Raw genomic sequence first — 24130 nt, forward strand, 5'->3', positions numbered from 1 at the left:
CGGTTCCAAGGTAGAAGAAGAAGAAGAGATCCTCACATCGCCTTGCCTCTCTTCTGCTGCAGCGCGTTCCGCAGGCGTGCAGCACGGACCCGCGCTACCGCCTCCGCCCCTTCGCCCCCGCCGGGCCCGCCCCGCAGCCGCCGGAAACCCTCACCGCCGGTCGGCCCGCGGGAACGCCGGCCGGATTGGATTTGGGGCCGAGCCCCGCGCCGGCGCCCGACCGGTTTGCGCTCAACACCGCCGCGGCAAGGCCGGGCCAGTCGCTGCCGGGGCCCGCGGCAGTGCCGGGCCAGTCGCTGCCGGGCCCCGCGGCAGTTCCGGACCGATTCGCCCTCAACACCCCGGCAATGCCGGACCGGCTGTTGCCGACCGCCACCCCGTGGAGTCAGCCCGCGAGATCCGGGCCGAGCAGCAACCCCCTGCTCGCTCAACCTCCTCCCGGGAGTTACTACAGCTACCCCCATTTGAGCCGTGCGCCGGACCTCAACTCCCTGCTCCACACCCCCAGCGCCAGCAATGCCAGCAATGCTGCTGCGGGTGCCATTGATCTTGCTCGCGCTTATACTCCGCTCGGTTGCGCGCTGCCAAAGTACCCGAGGCACGGGCTGTCGGCCGGCAGCGGCCCCGACCAGTCTTCCTTGGGGGCATTCTTCTCCAACAAAAGTTCCTCCTCAAATGTGCAGGTTAATTTGCCGGGGGAAGGTTCGACTTCGACCATCGATGGTATGCTTTTGAGCTCTCAGTGAGACTGATAGCACTGACCTGATGGGCACAATTAATGGTTTGGGTGTTGTGACTGATAGCAGTGAGTCTCACCATTTGTCATGCAGGAATGCCCCACGGCGCCGTGCAGTTTCAGGATTCAAGTGCAGCACAAATGATGCAGAAGCTGGCATCCAAACCGGCCCCTCGCCATCAGCCCGCGCCTCTCACGGATCGTATGCATGTCTCCTGCCTGAACGTCGGTGGGTTCACCTTGCAACATGATCTGCAACCTAGTTTGACTACCGGTTTGTCGTGGGGGCGGTAGTCATTGAATGGCTAGACCATTGTTAAGTAAGCATTTTTTTTTACCCCCTGTATCTGGTATGGCCTCGACTGGAAACCCAGCCACTGAACTACGTACGATGAGCAGCTCTTGATCATAGCATCTGTGCTTGTTGCTTGTGCAGCAAATGATCATGACATTACTGCATTGTGTCAACAAGTTTAAAAGGTGTCTCTTGATGACTGAATAAAGGTTTCCAAATCATCTAGGATTAAATATGACTCTCAATTAGCAAATCTTTATTTACATACTATGTCCCACATCGGCATTTGGTTAGTATTAATTTAGTGCAAATGAGAAAACTGGGATCGATTATCAGTTGGATCGTTAACTTTTTTCAATCTCTTGATCCTGCTGCCTAAAACTATTATGATCGCTAAATGTATGCTCTTCTTTCAGTAAAGTTCTTCTATTGGCATTTGAACAGGTGGAGAGCTCTTCGTGGGTGATGCTGGGCCTTTTGGAGTTCTTTGCTCATGTCATCAGTTGAGGATGTCTGTAGCTAAGTTCTGTGAGGTACTATAGGACCGTCGCCCTAACTTGTTGTATTTTATTATCCACATACTCGACTTCACAGAACTTTTCCCGTCAGTAAAAGTTTTAACTTGCATACATTTGTTGATGATGTAGCATGCAGGAGGGCCTGCAGAAAAAGCTGGTGAAATTGTCCTCATGGAGAATGGCATGAGTATTGCACACTGGTTCAAATACTGCGTAGGGGTAAGTATTATTAGACGATTACATCTAACAGCGACTCAATCTATTATCACCTCTGTTCTGAATTATAAGGCGTTTCGGATATTCAATATGGACTACATACGGATTGAAATGAGTGAACAAACAAACTAGAACACGTCTATATACATCTGATTTTGAAAAAAGTTAGAACATCTTATAATTCGGAAACGGAGGGAGTATACTTTACTTGGTAAGTAACTAATTCCATTTTGGACACCATGAATTAGTTGTATAACTTCTGACTTGTGATGTATCACATGTTTTGTGATTCTGTGTCTGACTGCAGATGAATTAAATCGAACATGCACTTGGCATGATGATACTTTGATGTGAATTGCAAAATGATTGGTCAGAGATGATGCATTTTTATATTTTCCTCACACATGTGCAGTCCAACATGTCCTGATAGTTATGTGTTTTTATTTCATATGTGTGTTAACTGTGTTCCCCTTTTGTTTTCATCTAGGTTGGATCATATGTTACTGACACTAAGTGTGACCGGCCAGAATGGGCGTGTATAGATCCTTCTCCAGAAGGATACAGGCTGAAAAATCTCCTTGCGAGAAACACTAGTATGGAAAAAGTGGGGTTATTCAATGGATATGGAAAAGGCACAGGACCTATAAACGGAACAGTTTATTCGAATGATCTACGAAAAAGCACAGGACCTATAAGCGGAACAGTTTATTCCAATGATCTGCACAATGAGGGTAGAGGGCACACTACCGTTGAAAAGCTAGGGAATAAGAGAGATGAAACATATTACAGGAGTGCCGATGTCCACACATCCTTTGCTAGGAACTTTGCTTTACTGCAGAATTGTGAAACAAATCTAGGGCTTGCTAAAAACCATACTGTTAATACAGCGAACCTAAATCAAATTAGCAGGCTAAGTGGAAGCCCATATATTACAGCAAGCACGAGTGCACATCACAATGGGAATCATTCGTCACATAATTATGCAGATCTTCTGGAGAATAACTCTGGTGCCTCGTTTCGTAATCCAGCTCCAAGATCTCCAGTAGTTTTTAGCAATGATACTAGGGCAGGCAGATATAATTTTCACAACAAAATACTCCAAGATAGTTTGAGCAGTGCTTCGAACACCGAATTGAAGCTTGGGCAATCCTCTTATCATCAATCTCTGACTGCCCTATTTCCGTCGGCGCAGTCAACATTAATTGATTTTCAAAGACCTCAGTCACATCTGCCATCAGTAACTCAAAGTGAGTTTGTTATTATGCTCTTCTTTCATTATTTTTGCTGTCAATTGTCATTCAAGTTACAAAGTACCTGCAATAACTACTGATCAGGCATCTGCAATTTTGTGTATACTTAGCCATGCCAAGACTTCGTTTTGGTGGTACTGAAGTGTGTAAATGGTAGAAACAATAATAAAATTAGTTGATGAACAACAAAAATAATTTGCTACGATTTAGAACACCACAGCAGAAACATCAAGTTTGATCCTTGTATGTGCACCGCCTGTGAGAGCATCCCCCTTCCCCCACCTGGATATCTAAATAATATCATTACTCTTTGGTGCAGATCATTGTCCAAGGCAAACAGTCAAGGTCAGTAAAAATATAGGGGAACATAATGGACCACCAGTTGGTAGAGGAACTAGCGAACAATCTAATGGAGTTGCTAATGCTATCAATCGTTCTGAAGGTGGCAAGGTTACAGATGCATCAGCCAAGAACTCATTTATCTCAATATTTCTTTCGCATCTTGAGAGGAATAGTGAAGCCATTGATGATATTCTCAAGAGTAGTGAGCATAGCCTTCCTAGGGGTCTGGATGGTGCATATAGTTCCTATCATTCAAAAATTGCAAGTAGACAAGTTGAGCCAAGGGCTAATGATAATCCTTCTAAGTTGGCCTCTACCAGCATTCATACTGAAAGGATATCATATGACAGGGCTCTTTCAGTGGCACTCAGTGGATCTTCAAAAGTTGTACCACTTGCAAATAGTCAGAACTCTCTAATCCATAGTGACTGCCGGTCGCATTTGCTGCCTAGGCAACCCAATGCTGGAAGCTCCAAAGTTTGTGATGGTGCATATAGTTCCTATTATTCAAAAAGTGCAAATAGACAAGTTGAGCCAAGGGCCAATGATAATCATTCTAATTCGGTCTCTACCAGTATTCATACGAAAATGATATCAGATGGCATTGCTCTTTCAGTGGCACCCAGTGGATATCCTTCAAAAGTTGTACCTCTTGCAAATAGTCATGAGCCCTTAATCCATAGTGACTGCCAGTCGCATTTGCTGCATAGACAACCTAATGCTGGAAGCTCCAAAATTTGTGCAGGAGTTCCATGTCCTGCAAATTGCAGGACTGGCAATCATGCGGGTGATGTATCCCATCAGGCTCCCTGTATGTATGATAAAACGGTGAGTTGATCTTGCATTTGCACACATTGACACATCATAAGTAAATGGTAACTGCCAGCACCACAATCAAGCACCAACATGATTGTTTTATGTTTCAATTTTTTTGATGCTCCAACCATTTTATGCAGGCCAATGGACACAATACTTTTGAGTGTGTAGACGACTCATGCACACACAGAAGTTCGAGAGTTGCCAAAATCATCTGCCATTGTCGAAATTCCTGCTCTTCATCTAGGGAGTTTCTACCTAGTTTTGGCCAACATGATCAATCAGCGTTAGAAAAATCAATACATCGATGCTGTTACAGAGTTCAGGAAGATGTTTCTAGACTTGGTTTTGGAGCTGGTCACTTGTGCCGAACTCAATTCTCGAATGACGGTGCTCCAATCCATAAACTAGGTGGGTTCTGTGTTAGACAACTATTCTTATTGACTTTTTCTTCTCTTGAATGATGGCTTGTCTTACTCCAGTGGCATACTTTTTTTTTCCAGGGTTGCATGAGCTTTGCACCTGCTCCACTTTCATACCAAGGCCATCACTATGTTCTGAAGATTATATCTTGCAGCCTTCTTGCCACGTGTGCTCTCCTGATGGGTTTCATTACAGAAGGTAACTTAATATTTCTATGCTTTTTGATGAGTTCTGGTTATCGGCATTGCATTATGAACAATTTCTTTCTTCACTACATGTTATTGAAAACTATTTCAGCTCCATCGTTGTTGTAACACTATTTCCTGTTCATGGTACCAGATATTTTTCTCTGAGCAAACTTGAAACTTGGATTAGGTATTAGCCTGATTAATCGCTTCATTGGTGGCATGCCCTTTCTCTGTCATGTGCCATATAAATATTTCATAACTATAAAAGATGTGCTCTTGCAGCTACTTCCATGCTTGCTTTGACATTCTTTTATTTATTGCAGTTCCATGGGACATGCAACCAACAGCTTGACCAAATGCCCTCTGCTCGATGCACCTAATAATAAGAAAAAATCAGGTCCATGTTGGGATGGCAGATGCTGCTGCTCTGTAGTCCCAAAATGTTTGACAGGTTGTGGCTTTGCAAAGCACTGCGATGACAGAATTGACCAAAGTGGTAGTAGTTTACAAAAGTGCAAGCATGATATGCAACTGCCTATCAGATGTGTGGGAGAGAGTGAAAAATTAAGATGCCATTGCTCAAGCAGTGCTCAAACACCTTTGTTGAAAGCTGTCTCTAATAAAATGACAAACCAGCTTTTCGCTCCTATATCAGAGAGACTGAAGAATGTATCAGAAGAATCAGTGGCCAACGCCAGCTCGCCTTATATAGCTGTAAAGGAGAAAAATGGCTCCTGTAGAGGTTCTGGTGTATGTAAAGAACGACTGAATCCTGGTTTTTCTTCTGGATCCTCCAGTGCTGTGGTGACAAAGTTTCCAGCATCACCTGAATTTAACAATACATCCTCGTGTGTGGATAAATATGGCGTTGAACACAAAAAGCTCATGTTTGACGAAGGATCAAGAACTGAGAAATCTTTGTCGTCAAGCTATGATGTGCCTGTCAATACAGGATGTGAAAAGTCCCTAAATAGTTCCTCTACATTTCACTTGGACTCATCTAAAGTGAAGCGAAAACATTATCAGATTTCTGACGGAATTACACTCAAAGATAATGGCAAGCAACAATGTTCTGAAACACGAAGGAAATCAAGAAGATTGAAGTGCTCTGAGGAACAGTCAGTGTCAGATGATTGTACTAGGAAAATTACTTTGCAGTCCGAAAATGGAGACCCTCAACCACAGAATGAGGTTAGTTCGTATTCTTGCAGTGTGTCAAAAATTAAACGGAAACATACTACCATGCAACGAAATAAGCCAGTGAAACGGCCTCACATCCATCAAGAGATTTTGAAAGGTGGTGAGCAGTCAGATGGTGAGGGCATTATGGTTGGAGAATTAAATTCCTCTGAGGAGAAGAAGCAAGTAGAGGATATGAGCACTCTGGTTAGAACAAAACATCAACAGGAAGGGAGCCGAGTGTTTGCTCGAAAACCGCCTAAATATGTTTCTCTCAACTGCATTCTAAAGGAACCTAAGAGTGAAAATATTTGTAGTGAGGTTCCCCTTCTCGATTCTAGCTTAATTGCTACAGGGATAACAGATGATAATCGAAAATTTCGTAAAATTGCTCCACTTAGTCTGGTTCTTAAAAAGGCGAAGAGATGCAATGCTGTCAAAACCCCCTGCAACACAGAAAACATCCACTCTTGTGAGGAAAAGAGTGCAGTTCGTCCTGTAGGTAAATATTCTTTTGGTAATCAAAATTACAGTTCAAAAGCTGAAGATGGAATTCAGAGTTCCAAAAAGAGTAGATATTCACCTAATGCCTTGATGTTGAGACCGAACATTGAGCGTGACTGCAAAAGACCCTGCATCGGTATATTTCTGGAAATATCTCAATTAGCAGTAAGGTAGCGATTTATTCATAAAATCAGAAATATGAAAACACCTTTCATTTCAGATATTGGGGAAGGTCAGCCTATTGGCCCAACAGATGCGGAGACAAGCCAACTTTCAGTGCAAACATCAAGAAAAGGTAAAACTTGGTTATAATATTGATGGTACTTGCTTTTTTTAGTACAATACTGGAAAATACGATGATATAATGCAATATATTAATTACTATAAACATGAGCAACGGCTGGTTTCCTAAGTTCCACATGGGATGCTAAATGAATCTTGTTTTACTAACATATTGGACCAACTATATGCAGGATTTAGGAATCGAAGATCAAGTGTATCTGTTAATAGGATTAAGCGGTGTGAGGAATCTGCAAATAGATCAGCACGTGGTCCTTGTGACGATAAACAAAATGTGGTTCAAGCCTGTGAAGTGAATGTTGGAAGGTTGTAGTTCCACTAGATGTGGTTTTTAGATTTTCAGAAAAAATGGCTGATACCCTGTCATTAACGTGTCATGGTACGCTACTTTACTGGCTGTTCTAACAAAGTTCTGCTTAATACCTTTTACAATGCACAGGTACAAAGAAAGGCTTAGCTCAGCTGATTCATGTTGTGTTTGTCGAATTCCATACCTGGAGCCTTGCAATAAGTTGATGGAGTGCAGCAAGTGCTTTGTCAAAGTCAGTCATTCTATTTCTTACCTGTACCTAGTACTACTGCATATTTACATAGGTGCTATGCATCTCATGTAGGCGCACCAAGCTTGCTATGGTGTTCTAAAAGTTCCAAGAGGCCAATGGTTCTGTAGACCCTGCAAGACCCAGGCCAATGCCCAGGACACTGTAAGCAAATTCGTTCTCATTTTTTTAGTCATCTATTTATCTGTACAAGCATCATTGTGGTAGTTTACATTCCTAAGTATTGTGAATTCTCATATATGCAAATTACAGGTGGGGCTTTGCTAGTTCATCTTCTCATCACTAATTAAGCACTTTAAGTTATTTGTTGATTACTACCTAATGATGTTAGATTATCGCTCGTTAGAAGTGGTCTTATCTAATCTGATCGTCCGTATGCGGTGTAACCATGAACGGCTGATTTAGATTGTCAAGGATGATGCACATATTTTGGGAGGGTAGGGTGACCTTTCTTGCACTAAAAGGGATCATACAGTATGGAGCATCTAGACAGTAGAAATCTGAGCTCTATTAGTAAGGCCCATTTTGTTTGCACATGCCTTCTGAGTTCGATTGCATCAGAAAGAGGAACTGTATAATGCATGGTTTCCATACCTAAGGATATTTGTCGTTCCACTGCTAAAGGCACCTACATTACATCAGTTGTCCACTTGTGGTTCTGCTAAGGGGTAAGCAAGCCTTACTGGTCTAATATCTGGACCTGACCACATTAACATAAACCATCAGATGGTAATCCTTGCAATTATCTGCTAGTAGTATGTTACTGGAAACGACATCCTATAGAACTATCTGTTCATGGTGGTGTCTAATGACCTTAATTCCCTCCATGTTAAATCTGTTGAGTATTGTTGTGATTATTTCTGTGGCATAAGAAGTGCTGCTTACTGGTCTCCATTGTGTTTTTCTTTCAGGTTTGCGTTTTATGTGGCTATGGAGGTGGGGCCATGACAAGGGCATTGAACGCCCAAAAAATCCTGACAAGTTTGCGAAAAGGTCTGAGAGTTACATCACAAGCAGATAAACATGTCAAACACGATCCATCTTATGCGTCAAGATCAACGAGTTTGGAAAACATATCTAGAGTAGATAAACAGACGTTAGTAGACACTGCACATGAGGAGAACACCATCAGCAGCTCATGGACTGTGAACCACAGTTCAAGTCTACTCGTTCCACAAATGTTGCGGTGGGTCCATGTGGTCTGTGGTCTGTGGACACCTGGTACAAAATGCCCAAATCCCACCACAATGAGCGCCTTCGATCTATCAGGTGCTTTACCTGCCAAGAGTGATTATGTGAGTTCTCTGTCTTGTTATCAGACACACGATAGTACCTCTCATGACCGAATTTGTAGCCATCCTCTGATCAACTTTTTTCTTGCCCTGATCGTTTGTATTTTCCTTTGTCATCAGGCATGCTCGATGTGTGACAGAGCTGGGGGTTCATTCATGATGTGCCGAGATGTGAATTGCTCGGTGACCTTCCATGCTTGGTGTGCCCACCAGAGGGTAAGCCTTTTTTGTTAACGGCAGCCACACCACATGTTCTCAACAAATCGACTTGCTGCATGCATGCTCATTTAATCTTCATGCATATTCTTATGATGTTTCTTTTTCTTCATCGAAAAAAAAATCGAATCTTTTATTGAGGGAAAAAACTAACTTTTTAAATATGGATGAAAAAGAAAACTAACTTCTTGTGCGTCAGAATCCAGAGAAACACATAGTCGTACAATATAGACTGAGGAGTACTGCTTCATTTTTGCATGGTTGCATATGTTAATGTTACTACTCGGAATAGGTATCCAGATCATGACTGTCATACTTGATTATAGCTTGAAGGTTGAATGTTTGGCAGGTCATCTAGAAAAGATTTTGAGATATCCTTTCAGCTTTATTTTAATTGAAGCCACAATGTTTCAGATTTTTTTGATTTTATTTGCTATGTTTTTGATCATGGGTGCAATGTCCCTGGGAGTAGAAATACCACTCTCTGGAAAAGCAGTGGCTACACCAAAGTTTCATTGCACCCATAATGAACAGTAAAATCAAAACAAATAGCAAAAAAAAAATCTGAAACTTCGTGACATTGATTATGAACAAATGTTTTAGGTGCTTGCAAAGTTTGGTGGCCAAATAACATCAAATGATCTCCATACAAACGGAATACAAATCCTGCTCAAACAGTGCACATACGTTTGAACACTTTTTTTTACAGAGCTCCTTGGATGTCATTTGACCACTAAATATTGCAAGCACCTAAAACATTTGGTCATAATCGAAGCCACAAAGTTCCAGAATTATTTTTTTTGCTATGTTATTTATCGTGGGTGCCATGTCCCTGGGAGTAGAAAAACCACCCTCTCAAAGGAAAAAGCAAACGTTTATGTCTGGCTTCATAGTTTTCTGTGGCACTAGACCGAGGAAATGTAAATGTTAAATGATGCTTCAGTGGATGTGTTATTTTCTTTGTTATTCCTAGCAATGGCCTGATGGATTGGTTATGGCAAATTATGCACCAGTGAAGATGTTCTGGGTATAAGCTTCTCTGAATTCTTCTTCGCTTAGTAAATTGGAATGCACAATACCCACTTCTCATCATGTTATGCATATGCTGGATGTCTATAATATGTTTTTTTAGGGAACTATAATATGTGAACTTGTCAAGCTTATTTGCAAACTTACTGTACTAGTGATAGTTTTCCAGTCTAAGAAGGGATGTTTTGCACTAGATAATTTTCCATGGAGCGTTTCTTAAATAAAATGATACGATTCAGGCTCTGTGTCATTTTCTTTTCTTTCTCATGTAGCTCTGTTTCATTTTTATGTTCGTGAAAATTGCAGTTGGCTCCTTTTTTTGTGCGGGCACATGTGATGCTGATTGCACAAAAGATAAACCTAATGCATGGAGATGTGGTGATTTGATAGACAAGTCAATAGACAGATAGCATTATGATTATCACATTTTGACCATTGCCTTGGTAGAGTGTACTTTTTAAAGTTGATTGTTGCTTGTGGTATCTCAACAGGGTCTGTTGCAAAGTGATCCAGAAGGCGAGCATAATGAATATATTGGTTTTTATGGGAGATGCCTGAATCATGCTACTAACCGCAAGGAATGCTTGAGAAGCAATGAATGGACATGTGCACGTACAGAGGTAATTTGGTTGAACTCTATTGCCTGAAAATCAAAATCCATATAACTAATTTTACTCCTGTGGAATAGGGTTTTAAAGGACGAAAGGGTGAAGGCTGTTCTGGTTCTAATTACAAGAAACCTCAAGTGAAGAGTAGTGAGTGCAGTGTTTCCCAAGAACAGATAAATGCTTGGCTACGGATAAATGGATCAAAGCCTTGCATAAGAAGACAGGTAGCTCCTTCTACTAATCATTTACTGCATTGCAGCTGGTTATCTTGAATACTGCATATTGTCGCGTATGCTATGGAGAGACGTCAAAGTTTGCTGCATATTAGTGTCAGCTGGTATAACAAATCTGTTTACTGATTTACGTATGTCCTTGTTTCCATTTATAATAAGCAGTCCAAAGGATGGAAGCATTTGGTAGTGTATAAATCTGGCATACATGAACTTGGCCTCTACACATCAGAGTTTATACCGCGTGGCTCCATGGTAATTCGGTCATTTTTATCTTTCGTTTTCCCTTCCGATGTAAAATATTCGAATTTAATAGTTTAGCAAATAAAGGCATTTCATAGATCTGCATCGGACTATTCCAGGTTATAGAGTATGTTGGTGAAATTGTCGGGCAGCGTGTTGCCGACAAAAGAGAGATCGAGTACCACTCTGGGAAACGGCAACAGTACAAGAGCGTCTGCTATTTCTTCAAGATTGACAAGGAGCATATTATCGATGCCACCCGCAAGGGCGGCATTGCAAGATTCATCAACCACTCATGCATGGTAGTAAAGCTTTGCCTGTCCATGTATCCTGATCCAGTTACAGCGAGCTGACACATGCTTCTTTTGATGTTTTGTTGGACCAGCCAAACTGCGTCGCGAAAATAATCTCGGTCAAGAATGAGAAGAAGGTACACACCTTTCTCACATGTATTTCATTTCCTTGCAAAGGCCACCCTTTTCCAATGTTTATCTTAGACCAAAGCTCCTGCTCATTATAGGATGGATTATCACACATTCTTGTGGGCACCAACTATTATGAGCTAAAATGACCATTTTGACCATACAGGTAGTGTTCTTCTCGGAGCGCCACATAGATCCGGGCGAGGAAATCACGTACGATTATCACTTCAACCAAGAGGATGAAGGCGAAAGGATCCCTTGCTTCTGTAGATCATTTAGCTGCAGGCGGTATCTCAACTAGTTAGCTGGCTGATGTGTATCTGTGCCGTCTATGTAGTTTAGTGTATATAAAGGACTCAGGCTTGTAATTTGAACATGTGATTCATCATTTAGGGAACTTTTATTCCACGAGAACATGTGCGTCTGTGCCGTCTATTTCAGTGTATGTAAAAGGCTTGGGACTTGTATTTCGAACATGTGATTCATGATTTAGGGAACTTCTGTTCCACCAGAATTGTACTAAACATATTACTCCCTCTGTAAATATAAAAAGTTTTGGCAGTTCAACTTCAACTGCCAAAACCGTCTTACATTTAGAAACTGTTTCCATAGTTTCGGGCACAATAATGATCTTGAAACTGTTATCAGCGCAAATTGATTGACCATCAATAATGTTTTTAACCAAATACAATGTGTTACATCTTGAAAGCAAATGGTGATCTCTAGTTCAGGAGGCCTGAGTTACATACACCCTGCATTAGTTGTAGCTTTGGCCCTAGCTAGAATAGGGATTAATCTAGAATGGGTTGCTGTCATCTGTCTTGAACTTCTTTCCCCCTTGCTTCTGACTGAGGCTGGGAGAAGGCGATGGGTTGAAGTGTCATCCTCATTGAAGCCAGCCTTGCATCCCTCGCCATCGCTGACGATCTTCTTCCGCTGCTTCATCTCCTCAAACTCCTTCTGTGTGAGTTGATCGCCGTGTTCATGCCCTACATAACATGTTTGACATCTCAAAATCGTTAAAATATGATGCTCAATCTGAAATGCGGAAGTCCTTTTTTTTTTGTGAATAGTCTTGTTTGGTATCTTCTGTACTTCGGGAAGGATGTCTCGAGGTTAGACCTGTCCTCTATAAGCTTTGCTGAGATGGCCTTGATGCGCTCACAACATGCAAAGCCAAGAACACTTTTCTTTTTGCGAGTGGAACACTCTTTTTTAAACTCTTGATCTTGAAACAAGAGGTAAAGCCACCTTCTAACAGTTTTTGAGACTAATGAGAAGCCGAGGTTTAGATTCATCGAAGCTCAGCCTGGATCCTTGAGAGCTCCTTCTTTGCCTTCTCTACCAGAACCTTCACACCATTTTCCCACTTGGATGAATGAATTAGAGCATCTCCAGCCGTTGACCCCCCCAGGAGGCTTGGAAATCGCCGTCTGGGGTCGAGCCGGCGCAAAAATCGGCGCTGGGGGCGATTGGGTTCCCAGGCGCCGCCCCCAGGTGCCGATATCGGCCCCTTTTTTCACAAAGCGCCCGCTTTTCGGCCCAGTTTTGGAGAAAAATCGGCCCGATATCGGCGCAAATCGGCCCATATTCGCCGTGGTTCGGCGCAAATTCAACACAAGTAATTTTTTTATCACATAGTTCATCACCAAAAATCAATAGAAATTAAAAAGTTCAACAAAAAATAATTCAATACAAATTATACAGTTCAACAAATAAAAACTCATATTTCATCACACGTCGAGCTAGGCGTTGCCCTTGAGCCTCCATAGGTGCTCCACCATATTCTGCTGCAGTCGTTGATGCACCTATGGGTCTCGGATCTCCTGACACATATTGATGAAGGTAGTCCAGGTTGCCGGTAGCTGGTGATCAACTTGCGCAAGAGGACCCTGCCTGTAATATGGTTCAGTGTCAAACATTGGCTCTTCCTGCTTGCTCTCAATGATCATGCTGTGCAAGATGACACAGCAAGTCATGATCTCCCACATTTGATCTTTCGACCAGATCTGAGCAGGATATCGGAGCAAATCGAGATTGGAGCATACAAAATGCCCACTCGACATCCTTCCTGCAAGCCTCCTGAACCTTCGCAAAGTGGGACTTCTTGCCTCCCGGCACAGGGTTTGAGATAGTATTCACAAATGTAGACCATCTCGGATAGATGCCATCAGCTAGGTAGTACCCCTTGTCAGTGGCGGAGCCAGGAAAATAGCATCAGGGGGGCCAAGTGCTGTGAAAACTAGTTGGGGAGGGCCAATCCAATGAGAAATAGGCTTTTAACAGCAAATTATAACTAATTTCCACACTGTTCATCAATAAAGTACCACTAAATCCATGGTATTAGGGGGGGCCAGGGCCCCTGCTGGTCCCCCCTGTCCCCGCCACTGCCCCTTGTTGTAGTGCCGCCCATTGACCTTGAAGTTTACCGAAGGATAATGACCTTCAACAAGCTTGGCAAAGACAGGGGAGCACTGCATCACGTTGATGTCATTGTGAGTTCCTGGCATACCAAAGAAGGAGTGCCAAATCCAGAGGTCCTGTGTGGCCACTGCCTCAAGTACCACGCTGCAACCGCCTTTGGCGCCTTTGTACATCCCTTGCCAAGCAAATGGGCAGTTCTCCATTTCCTCACGCCCTCGATTTTGACCAAAATCGCTTCCCAACGACTCACTAGTAATTTATAATTTATTATCTATACTCCTTCCTTCCCATAATATAAGAGCGCTTTTTAGGGACGGAGGAAGTAGTTTTTTTAATATTTTGTAGATCATTTAGTTTTTTTTAGAGAAGGTCATTTAGCTCATGGACAGGAAAAAAAACCCATAGTGCATGGGCTAGGCAAACAATGTTGGGTTAGGGCTAGCTTGGGCCTCAAACCCAAACATACACGCTCGCCCCTTGGGCCTTGGCTCTCTTCCCTCGCTAGTAGTACATCTTTTTCTCCAAGTCAGGAGGAGGTCCGTGTGGTGCGGGAGAGCGGCACGGCGGCGGAGAAACCTCGGCGACCAGACGACGGCGCAGGTAAGCTTCGCCCCGCTCGCATCTTCTCCCACTAGCCTGTGCTCCCTCCCGCACCATCATCCCGTCCCCCATCCCTCTCCTCCGTGGCGCCTCTCCCCCGTCTCTCTCCTCTGAACCCCGTAGAACAGCAAGGCCTAAAATCCTAATCCTTTCCCTCCCATTATCGCAGGTTGGCTCCGATTCGGCGTGGTGAATCTGCAGCGGCGGCAGTCAGATCAAGGAAAGGTAACAGAAATACCATCCATCTGTTGTTATTTTCTGTGACCAGATCCGCTCCTGCTCGGGGCGCACACAACCTGTTCGACCCATTGCTTAAGTCGTTTCACCAAACGGTAGCGCAGAGATAGATGAGAGAACACGCCGCTGTTTTCGTCTGATGACGTGTTTGTTCCTTAGACGATGCTGTGCCCGCTGTCCTACTGCCGTGATGGCCAACAAATTCGGTTCATCTTTACGTGGCATATATAATACCTACTCTGTTTCTTTGAAAGGGAGATTTCGCGGTTCACTGCTATTGAAGGAACTCGGTTTCTCCAAGATTAGGCAGTGCCACACTGTTTCCTTGAAAGAAAATTTCGCAGTTCACAGTTGTTGGAGGAACTCTGTTGCTCCTACGCTACACTGGCTAGTAAAACATCACCATATGCCGCGCTCTTTTCTCCAGATGTTTGGTTCAGATGGTTCATTTCTCTCGCATTGCCTGTTTGCCCACGCATTATTGTGTTGCTCCTGTAGGCATTTGTTATAGACAGCGTACTGACTGTGAGTAGCCAGCCTTTGCTATTGCATAGAAACTCACACCTGTAAGTGATATGGCAGGATGGGTCGGAAAGCTGGGCTGTACATAAACTCAAAGAAGTTTGGCGGCGTCGTTAAGCCGTGCATGCTGGAGATGACGGCCTTCCTCAACTGCCTCGCCTTGAACAAGCAGATCGATGAAAAGTGCACGAGGCAGAAGGAGCTCTTGATCACCTGTACCCAGGCTCAGGTCATGATTCACTCTTTTAGTTCCCTGATTTTTTTTTTTACTTTGGAGCATTAATCCATCCATTCTCCTGTTTTCTCATGCTACTTGTGGCTCAATTGCAGAAGGGCAGGCCGAAGAACGCGGCCAAGACCATCAATTACCATCTTCAGAGGCTTGGGCGGGACAAGTTCCACTAGTTGGAGTGAAAACTCTTTCCCCATTTTTATTGCCCTGATGTCTGGGTAGCAATAATTTCTTCCAAGTAGCTTTTGCTAAACGAGCAGTAATCTTTAGACAATGGTCAGGTTTGAATCAATTTTGGATGTCAGACTTGTAAGGCATCAGCACAATATCAGTTTGGTTTTCTTCTCATGATATAATACGCACTGCACTACTTACTTTTGTTTTTGACTTAGACGAGTATATGTACGAGACGGATTGATTGATTACATAGCTTGACTGGAGTATCAGGATCATAGAGTGCGGTACGCAGGTGCTCAAGTGTCATAGCTGAATATGATGCTTAATCCTCTCTCTATGAGTGAGGAAGACTTGTTGAATTCAATTCAATTGCATACTGCGCCAGTTCACAAAGCTTGCTGATTTGCTGCACAGCTGCAATGATGCTGTTCTCTGCAAGTTAGAAGAGCTTGCTGATTTACAGTACCTCATCGCTCACCAAATTGGTAATCCCTCCCTCCGTCTCATAATATAAGAGCGTTTTGGACACTAGTTCATGCTCAACACTGCATTCTAATTCATGCAGTCTAAAAGATCTTGGAGCTGTTATCAACCCTGGATGATACTATTAACCAAGGTGCTCATCAATATAATCTTTAACCAAATACAGCTTGTTACATCTTAAAACACAACACAGAACAGCCCAGGTCCAATATAACAATTGAACCATCATAAGTACATCGCAACTAGCAAGAAGATACAAGACAGTGCTTTCTCACACAAGTGAACCCCCAGCTACATACACTCTGCATCAGTTGTAGCTCTGGCTCCAGAATGGGTTGCTGGTCTTCTTCTCATCATAGAAAGGGTTGGTGAAATGCTCACTGTCAAGGCTCTCCTGGACTCTCTCCCCCTTGGCATCTGAGAAGGCCCTGGGGTTGAAGTTGTCCTCATCAAAAGCAGCCGCCCAGCCCTCGCCGCTGCCGGCCATGTCCTCCTCCCCCCTCTGCTTCTCCATCTCCTCGACGTGCCCCTTGAACTCCTTTTGCGCGGCGTCGATCACGCCTTCCCCATTCTGGTCACACCATGCCCTGCAAAAACCAGTAACGTCGATAAGAATCGCGAAAAAAATGTTCATTCAGAAAGGTTGTTTGATTGTTGAGGAATGAGGAATGCTTGTTTATGTACTTTGGGAAGAATGTCTTGAGGTCAGACTTGTCCAGTGGGAGCTTTGTTGAGATGGCCTCTATTTGCTGATCCCTGCAAAAGCAAATAATACTCAGAATTTCAAACAAGAGCTACAATTACCTACCAAGAATAAGAAAAGTTTTTTGTATTTACGAGAAATTGAGGTTCCGATTCGTCGATGATAGCTCGGCCTGAATCCTTGAGAGCTCCTTCTTTGTCTCCTCCACCAAAACCTTCAGTAGGAAGTTCAAACACAAACAGTCAATTCAATTTGGTACTGTGCTGATTTGCTCAATGGCAGTGCTGTTCTCTGCATCTAGCTAGACATAAATTCAGAATTGCCAATGATTTTCAGTACCTTATCATTCGCCAGATCGGAAGCAGAGACGTCGCCGGCGGCGGCAGCAACATGAAGCTTCTTCTTGGCCCTCTTGGCATCCGGGGCGGGGCTCGCCTCAAGCTGGCACTCACTGTATGAAGATCGCGGCGGGGCGGAGTCGCCGCCGGCAGGGGCATCCTCACTGCCACCGGCGCCTGACTTCTTCCACTTCTTGAGCCCATTGAACCCCCAAGAGCTCTTCTTCCTCCCTTTCTCGTCGGCGGATTCCTCCGCCGCTGCCGCAGGCTCCTTGTTCTCGCCGCCGCCGCTGCCGTGGAACATGACCGTCAGGTGCCTCCTCTTCCCCTTGTCGGCCTTCCCGGCGGGCGTCGCCTCTGACGGCGAGATCTCGACCATGAGGACCGACGCGTGGTTGTTCTGGTCCACCTGGGCCAGCGGCGGCCGCGGCGGGACGTCCTGCTCCTTCTTGCCTCGGCTCTTCCACGGCGAGATGAAGGTCTTGTGCTTGGGCTTGTCGCCGGCGGAGGGAGGCGGCGGCGGGTCCTGGAGGTCGATCTCCGACCACTCTTCCGCGGACGACCTGGTGGCCGGCACGCCGCCGGCGTCGTTCGCGTCGGGGCAGTCGACGACGACGCCGAGCGCGGCGAGGCGCTGCACGAGGGGCCGCTTGGCGGCATTGTACTCGGCCGGCGAGACGCACTTGGCGCGGAGCAGCTCCTGCGCTCCCAAGAACGAACGGACCAAAGATTAGCACAAATTTCTAGCCAAGAATCGCGGCTCGATAATGGGAGCGGAGGAAGCGAAAGATGACGGGGAGGGGGAGAGGTGGTGGGCACCTGGAGGAAGAGGAGCTTGTCGCGGAGGATGGGCGGGTGGTCGGCGGGCCCCTGCGGCGGCCCGGCGAGGGCGGCGAGGACGGAGGCGCGGAAGGCGTGGACGTCGGCGGCGGGGACGATGCCCTCGCGGTGGAGCGCGGAGAGGTGGAGGATGCGGTGGAAGGAGTCCTGCTGCCACTTGAGCGCGTCGGCGTGGCGGCGCGCGGCGGCCTGGTCGGCGGTGAGGCGCTTGCCGGGGCGGCTGAAGATGGACTTGCAGACGGAGGCGATGGTCTCCTGCAGGCCCGAGTAGTACGTGGGCGTGTACGTGTACCCCATCGCCGCAGCGCAGAGCTCGCTCGCTTTGCTTGCTTGCCGCGCCGGCGAGCTGTGGCGTCGGAGGCGTGAGCAGGGGAGCGTGCGCGCTAGAGAGGTCGGAGGTGGAGAGGGAGGTGGAGGATGCGGTGAGAAGCAGGGAGGATGGGGGGACGGGGGATTTTGTTTGGGCGTTGGCCGCCCAACGGTTGGGGGGACGGAGGAACTAGCCGTTGAGACGGATCGGCTGAATCTGGCTGCCTGTGGTGCCCACACACAGCAAAAAAAATGCTTTGAAATGCCCATCGACACTGATGCCATACTCTACCTGTCAAGTTTCTTGTGTTTACTAATTGGGATATTAAGTGTTTTTTGTCAATTCGATGATATATGTCACTACTAGTTTTGTGTACGTAAAAGCGGATTTGCTACTCCCTCCGTCCGGAAAAACTCGCCTCCGCGACATTTTTTTCAAAAAACACCTTCATGTTTGCCCGACCGAACCCGCACTCCCCCTCCAACTTCCTCCGACACCGGCCGACTCCAAAGCCGCGCAGCTCCTCCGCACCACCGTGCGGCGCAGCTCCCCTGCGCAACCGCGCCGCGCCGCCACGCAGCTCCCCTCTGCAGCGCCACCGTGGCGCCGCGTAGCTCCCCCGCACCACCGTTCCGCGCTCCCCCGCAGCTCCCCCGTGTCGCACAGCCCCCTAAAAATCCCCCTTTCCCTAGTTGCTCGAGCTCGACTCTTCCACGCCGGACGCCGCCTTGCCCTCACCGCCGGAGCTCCCCCGCCCTATGCCTCCGCCATGTTGCTTCCTTCTCCTTGTTCCCCATGGTGAACCACGGCGAGGAGAAGGCTCGATTCCACGGCGACCATCACCGATTCACGAGTAGGAGGCAAGATGGATTCTGCGGCGTTCTGGGCTCACCGACGGTCGCCGAATTAAGGCAGCGGCCTCGCTGGCGCATGGAGGATGGCGCGGTGTGATACGTCTCCGACGTATCTATAATTTTTGATTGTTCCATGCTGTTATATTATCATTCTTGGATGTTTTACAATCATTTTATATCATTTTTTGGTACTAAACTATTGACATAGTGCCCAGTGCCAGTTGCTGTTTTCTGCATGTTTTTTACATCGCAGGAAATCAATACCAAACGGAGTCCAAACGCACCGAAACTTTTTGAAGATTTTTTGGGCCATAAGACATCCAGTGGGCCAAGGCTGCACCTGGGGGGGGGGGGAGGGGTGCCTCGAGGAGGGCAACACCCACTAGGGCGCGCCAGGAGGCCCAGGCACGCCCTGGTGGGTTGTGCCCACCTCGGGTGCCCCCTGAACCGCCTCTTTGCTTTATAAATATCCCAATATTCCAGAAACCCTAGGGGAGTCGACGAAAATCAATTCCAGCCGCCTCACAGTCCAGAACCACCAGATCCAATATAGACACCATCACAGAGGGGTTCACCACTTCCATTGGTGCCTCTCCGATGATGCGTGAGTAGTTCTTTGTAGACCTACGGGTCCGTAGTTAGTAGCTAGATGGCTTCCTCTCCCTCTCTCTTGATTATCAATACAATGGTCCCTTGGAGATCCATATGATGTAAGTCTTTTTGCGGTGTGTTTGTTGGGATCCGATGAACTTTTAGTTTATGATCGGATCTATGTTTTTATCCATGAAAGTTATTTGAGTCTTCTTTGATCTCTTATATGCATGATTGCTTATAGCCTCGTATTTCTTCTCCGATATTTGGGTTTTGTTTGGCCAACTTGATCTATTTACTTTGTAATGCGAAGAGGTGCTTTGTAGTGGGTTCGATCTTACGGTGCTTGATCTCAGTGACAGAAGGGGAACTGACACGTATGTATCGTTGCTACTAAGGATAACAAGATGGGGTCTATATCTAAATAAATAGATAAATGGATCTTGTCTACATCATGTCATCGTTCTTATTGCATTACTCCGTTTTCCATGAACTTAATACACTAGATGCATGATGGATAGCGGTCGATGTGTGGAGTAATAGTAGTAGATGCAAGCAGGAGTCGGTCTACTAATCTTGGACGTGATGCCTATATAATGATCATTGCCTGGATATCTTCATGATTATTTGAAGTTCTATGGATTGCCCAACAGTAATTGTTTTCCCACCATTTGCTATTTTTCTCAAGAGAAGCCACTAGTGAAACCTACGGCTCCCCGGGTCTCTTTTCATCATATTTGCCTTTGAGATCTATTTTCCTTTGCATTTATTTTCAGATCTATTAAACCAAAAATACAAAAATACCTTGCTGTAATTTATTTGTTCCGCGATCTATTTACCCTATCTACCACTTTTACCTTACGTTATTTGCCTATCTTGAGGCGTCGTACCCGAAAGGGATTGACAACCCCTTTAACATGTCAGGTTGCGAGTATTTGTTATTTGTGTGCAGGTGTTGTTTACGTGGTGTGAGGAGGTTCTCCTACTGGTTCGATAACCTTGGTCTCATCACTGAGGGGAAATACCTACCGTCGCTATACTGCATCATCTCTTCCTCTTTGGGAAAATACCGACATAGTTCTAGCAGACATCAAAAGGAATTTCTGGCGCCGTTGCCGGGGAGGATCTTCAACATCAACCAGGTTCCTAATCACAAATCTCATCTCCTCGCAATTTACATTATTTGCCATTTGCCTCTCGTTTTCCTCTCCCCCACTTCACAAAATTTGTCGTTTTATTCGCCCTCTTTTTTGTTCGCCGTTTTCTCGTCAGATCTGTTTTTGAATGCAATCTTGTTGCGTAGTCATCATGACTCAAGAGAACACCAAGTTGTGTGATTTCTCAAATACCAACAACAATGATTTTATTAGCACTTCGATTGCTCCTCCCGCCACTAGTACGGAGTCTTGTGATATTAATACTGCTTTGCTGAATCTTGTCATGAAAGATCAATTTGCCGGTACTCCTAATGAGGATGCCGCGTCCCATCTTAACACATTCATGGAATTATGCGATATGCAAAAGAAGAAAGATGTGGACAATGATGTTGTGAAGTTGAAATTATTTCCGTTTTCTTTTCGAGATCGTGCAAAAATTTGGTTTTCTTCTTTGCCTCACAATAGTATCAATTCTTGGAACCAGTGCAAGGATGCTTTTATCACTAAGTATTTTTCAGCCCGCAAAAAATATTTCCCTTAGAACCCAGATCATGAATTTCAAGCAACTTGAACATGAGCATGTTGCACAATCTTAGGAAAGGATGAAATTGATGCTAAGGAATAGCCCAACTCATGGGTTAAATCTTTGGATGATCATACAATTTTTTTATGCGGGATTGAATTTTGTTTCTCGTAATCTTTTAGATTCCGCCGTGGGGGGTTCTTTTATGGAAATTACTTTGGGTGAAGCTACTAAATTGCTAGACAATATTATGGAAAAAATTACTCACAATGGCATACCGAAAGAGCTCCTACTAGTAAAAAAAGTCAATTTGGTAGAAGAAATAAATTCTTTGAGTGAAAAAGTTGATGCTCTTATGAAGTTGGTTGCTAATAAAAGTTCTCCTATTGATTTTAATGATGTGCCTTTGTCTACTTTCATTGAGCAAAATAGTGATGCCATAGATGTGAATTTTGTGTGGCGAAACAATTTCAATAACAATGCTTATAGAGGTAATTTTAATCCTAGGCCTTTTCCTAGTAATTCCTCTAATAATTATGGTAATTCCTATGGTAATCCCACCTATAATAATAATAGAAACACCTCTAATCTTGAGAGCAATATTAAAGAATTTATCAATACACAAAAGGCTTTCAACACTTCGATAGAAGAAAAGTTGAATAAAATTGATGATTTGTCTAGAAGTGATAGAATTTCTCATGATGTAGGAACTCTCAAGATGAAGAATTTTGTGCCTAAAGTTGAAGAATCAATTAAAGCTCTTTATGTTTCCATGGATGAAACTAAGAAAAGAACCGTATGCTTAGGGCTAAAAGAGAATTTTTAGAAATAGCGTTTTCTAGTGATTACTATCATAAATGTGATGAAAATCTTAAAATGATTGGTGTTTCTTCTATTGATTCTTTGTTTAGTAAATTTAAGATTGATGAAAAAGGGACTGGAGAAGAGTCAACTTTAGTTAGAAGGCGTCCCTATGATTCGGAGGGTGAAAATCTTGTTGAAACTTTTGATAAAAGTGGGTTTGAAGAGGTCAAGACTTTAACTAGTGATGTGCCCACTATTTTGGATTACAAAGACTTTAATTATGATAGTTGCTCTTTGGTTTATTGTATTTATCTGTTGCAATCCATGATAAATTCACCCCATGCTTATGAACAAAATAAAGTTTTTACTAAACATATTGCTGATGCCATGATGAAAGCTTTTGAATAAAAGTTGGAATTAGAAGTTTCAATTCCTAGAAAATTGCATGATGAGTGGGAACCCACTATCAAAGTCAAGATTAATTTTTTTTACTATTTTGCTTATGTGACTTGGGTGCTAGTGTTTCTACAATTCCAAAATCTTTATGTGATGTTCTTGGTCTCACCAGTATTGAAGAATGCTCTTTAAATTTGCACTTGGCGGATTCTACTACTAAAAAGCCTATGGGAAGAGTTAATGATGTTATTGTTCTTGCAAATAGGAATTATGTGCGCATAGATTTTATTGTTCTTGATATTGATTGCAATCCGTCTTGTCCAATTATTCTTGGTAGACCATTTTTGCATACTATTGGTGCCGTGATTGATATGAAAGAAGGCAATATTAAATTTCAGTTTCCACTAAGGAAGGGAATGGAACACTTCCCTAGAACAAGAATTGGTCCACCATATGAATCAATCATGATGGCATCTTATGGATCTAGAACCAAAGATGACAAAACTTAGATCCTACGCGTTATGCCTAGCTAGGGGCGTAAAACGATATCGCTTGTTGGGAGGAAAACCAATGGATAAAATTTACCTTTTCTTTTTTGCTTTTTGTTCTTGTGTGTTAGCACAATTATGCTAATGTTATGATTGTGTTTTTTGTGTTTTATTTAGTGTTTGTGCCAAGCAAGGCCTTTGGGAAGATTTGGGTGAAAGTTGATTTGATCTTGCTGAAAAACAGAAACTTTTGCGCTCACGAGATTATTTATCATTTTTAACAGAAGAGTGATTTTGAGTTGACTCTTTTTCCAGAAGATTAATAGACAAATTGGTACGTCCACCAATTTATTTCAGAAGTTTTGGAGTTACAGAAGTATTCGAAATATTCAGATTTCTACAGACTATTCTGTTTTTGACAGATTCTGTTTTCTTTGCGTTGTGTGCTTGTTTTGATGATTCTATGGGTTTCTTTGATGAGTTTTTGCATAGAAAAATTGGAATACAGTAGATATAATGCAAAAACAATATATGAACAGGTTTGCTATAGTACTTATAGTAGTGGTTTGCTTTCTTATACTAACGGATCTCACGAAGGTTTTGTTTGAGTTTTGTGTGATTGAAGTTTTCAAGTTTTGGGTTATCTTACGATGGATGAAGGAATAAAGATTAGCAAAAGGCTAAGCTTGGGGATGCCTGAGGCACCCCAAGATAATATCGAAAGAAGTAGCAAGCAACTAAGCTTGGGGATGCCCCCTAGTGGCATCTCCGCTTTCTTCTAACACCCATCGGTACTTTATTTGAAACTATATTTTTATTCGTCACATACTATGAGTTTTGCTTGGAGCGTCTTGTACGATATGAGTCTTTGCTTGTTTTGCTTCGTGTTTTAAGTGTTGAATCCTTGCTGGACACAACTTTTTGAGAGAGCCAAAATTTATGCTATGCTTGCTCCTATGCTTCACTTAAATTTTTAGAGCCATGAATTTGCTCTAGTGCTTCACTTATATCTTTTTGAGCACGATGTGCTTTGTATTTTTGAAGAAATGCTCTCATGATTCACTTAGATTTATTTTGGAGTTAG

General features: G+C 43.9%; 2 protein-coding genes across 4 annotated transcripts; one reads left to right on the forward strand and one right to left on the reverse strand.

The window, feature by feature from the left end:
- The first annotated feature begins 252 nt into the window (after positions 1-252).
- LOC119311567 lies at positions 253-15769 on the forward strand. Of its 3 annotated transcripts, XM_037587218.1 has the most exons (22): positions 256-723; positions 831-965; positions 1476-1564; positions 1679-1768; positions 2253-3012; positions 3335-4185; positions 4677-4794; positions 5236-6603; positions 6688-6762; positions 6941-7073; positions 7207-7309; positions 7382-7471; positions 8239-8622; positions 8740-8835; positions 10356-10484; positions 10553-10696; positions 10868-10957; positions 11065-11247; positions 11331-11375; positions 11534-11655; positions 15211-15379; positions 15481-15769. In XM_037587218.1, the coding sequence occupies exons 1-22, from the start codon at positions 348-350 to the stop codon at positions 15553-15555; spliced, it is 5625 nt and encodes a 1874-aa protein (XP_037443115.1). In that variant the 5' UTR covers positions 256-347; the 3' UTR covers positions 15556-15769. The 3 variants fall into 3 exon arrangements, with proteins under 3 accessions (XP_037443113.1, XP_037443115.1, XP_037443114.1); XM_037587216.1 differs by lacking the exons at positions 15211-15379; positions 15481-15769 and adding an exon at positions 4314-4584 and having other exon boundaries at positions 253-723; positions 5108-6603; positions 11534-11959; XM_037587217.1 differs by lacking the exons at positions 256-723; positions 831-965; positions 1476-1564; ... (15 more) ...; positions 11331-11375; positions 11534-11655 and adding exons at positions 14291-14391; positions 14561-14616.
- Positions 15770-16142: 373 nt separating this feature from the next.
- LOC119311568 lies at positions 16143-18335 on the reverse strand. The gene is made up of 5 exons (XM_037587219.1): positions 17903-18335; positions 17085-17783; positions 16880-16959; positions 16727-16798; positions 16143-16629 (listed from the first exon to the last, which is right to left on the reverse strand). Exons 1-5 carry the CDS (start codon positions 18218-18220, stop codon positions 16350-16352), a joined length of 1449 nt encoding a protein of 482 aa, XP_037443116.1. The 5' UTR covers positions 18221-18335; the 3' UTR covers positions 16143-16349.
- Between the last annotated feature and the right edge of the window lie 5795 nt (positions 18336-24130).

This window comes from Triticum dicoccoides, chromosome 5B (assembly GCF_002162155.2).
Source record: "Triticum dicoccoides isolate Atlit2015 ecotype Zavitan chromosome 5B, WEW_v2.0, whole genome shotgun sequence".
Lineage (NCBI taxonomy): Eukaryota > Viridiplantae > Streptophyta > Magnoliopsida > Poales > Poaceae > Triticum > Triticum dicoccoides.

Bases quoted from the DNA above. Each gene is read 5' to 3' on its own strand.
- LOC119311567 (XM_037587216.1), top strand. From the start codon at position 348: ATGCCGGACCGGCTGTTGCCGACCGCCACCCCGTGGAGTCAGCCCGCG. The intron at 4,585-4,676 runs GTGGGTTCTGTG...TTTTTTTTCCAG, and splicing joins TGCTCCAATCCATAAACTAG to GGTTGCATGAGCTTTGCACC. The intron at 11,376-11,533 runs GTACACACCTTT...TTGACCATACAG, and splicing joins CGGTCAAGAATGAGAAGAAG to GTAGTGTTCTTCTCGGAGCG.
- LOC119311568 (XM_037587219.1), bottom strand. From the start codon at position 18,220: ATGGGGTACACGTACACGCCCACGTACTACTCGGGCCTGCAGGAGACC. The intron at 16,799-16,879 runs GTAAATACAAAA...TTGCTTTTGCAG, and splicing joins AATCGGAACCTCAATTTCTC to GGATCAGCAAATAGAGGCCA. The intron at 16,630-16,726 runs GTACATAAACAA...TGGTTTTTGCAG, and splicing joins CTCAAGACATTCTTCCCAAA to GGCATGGTGTGACCAGAATG.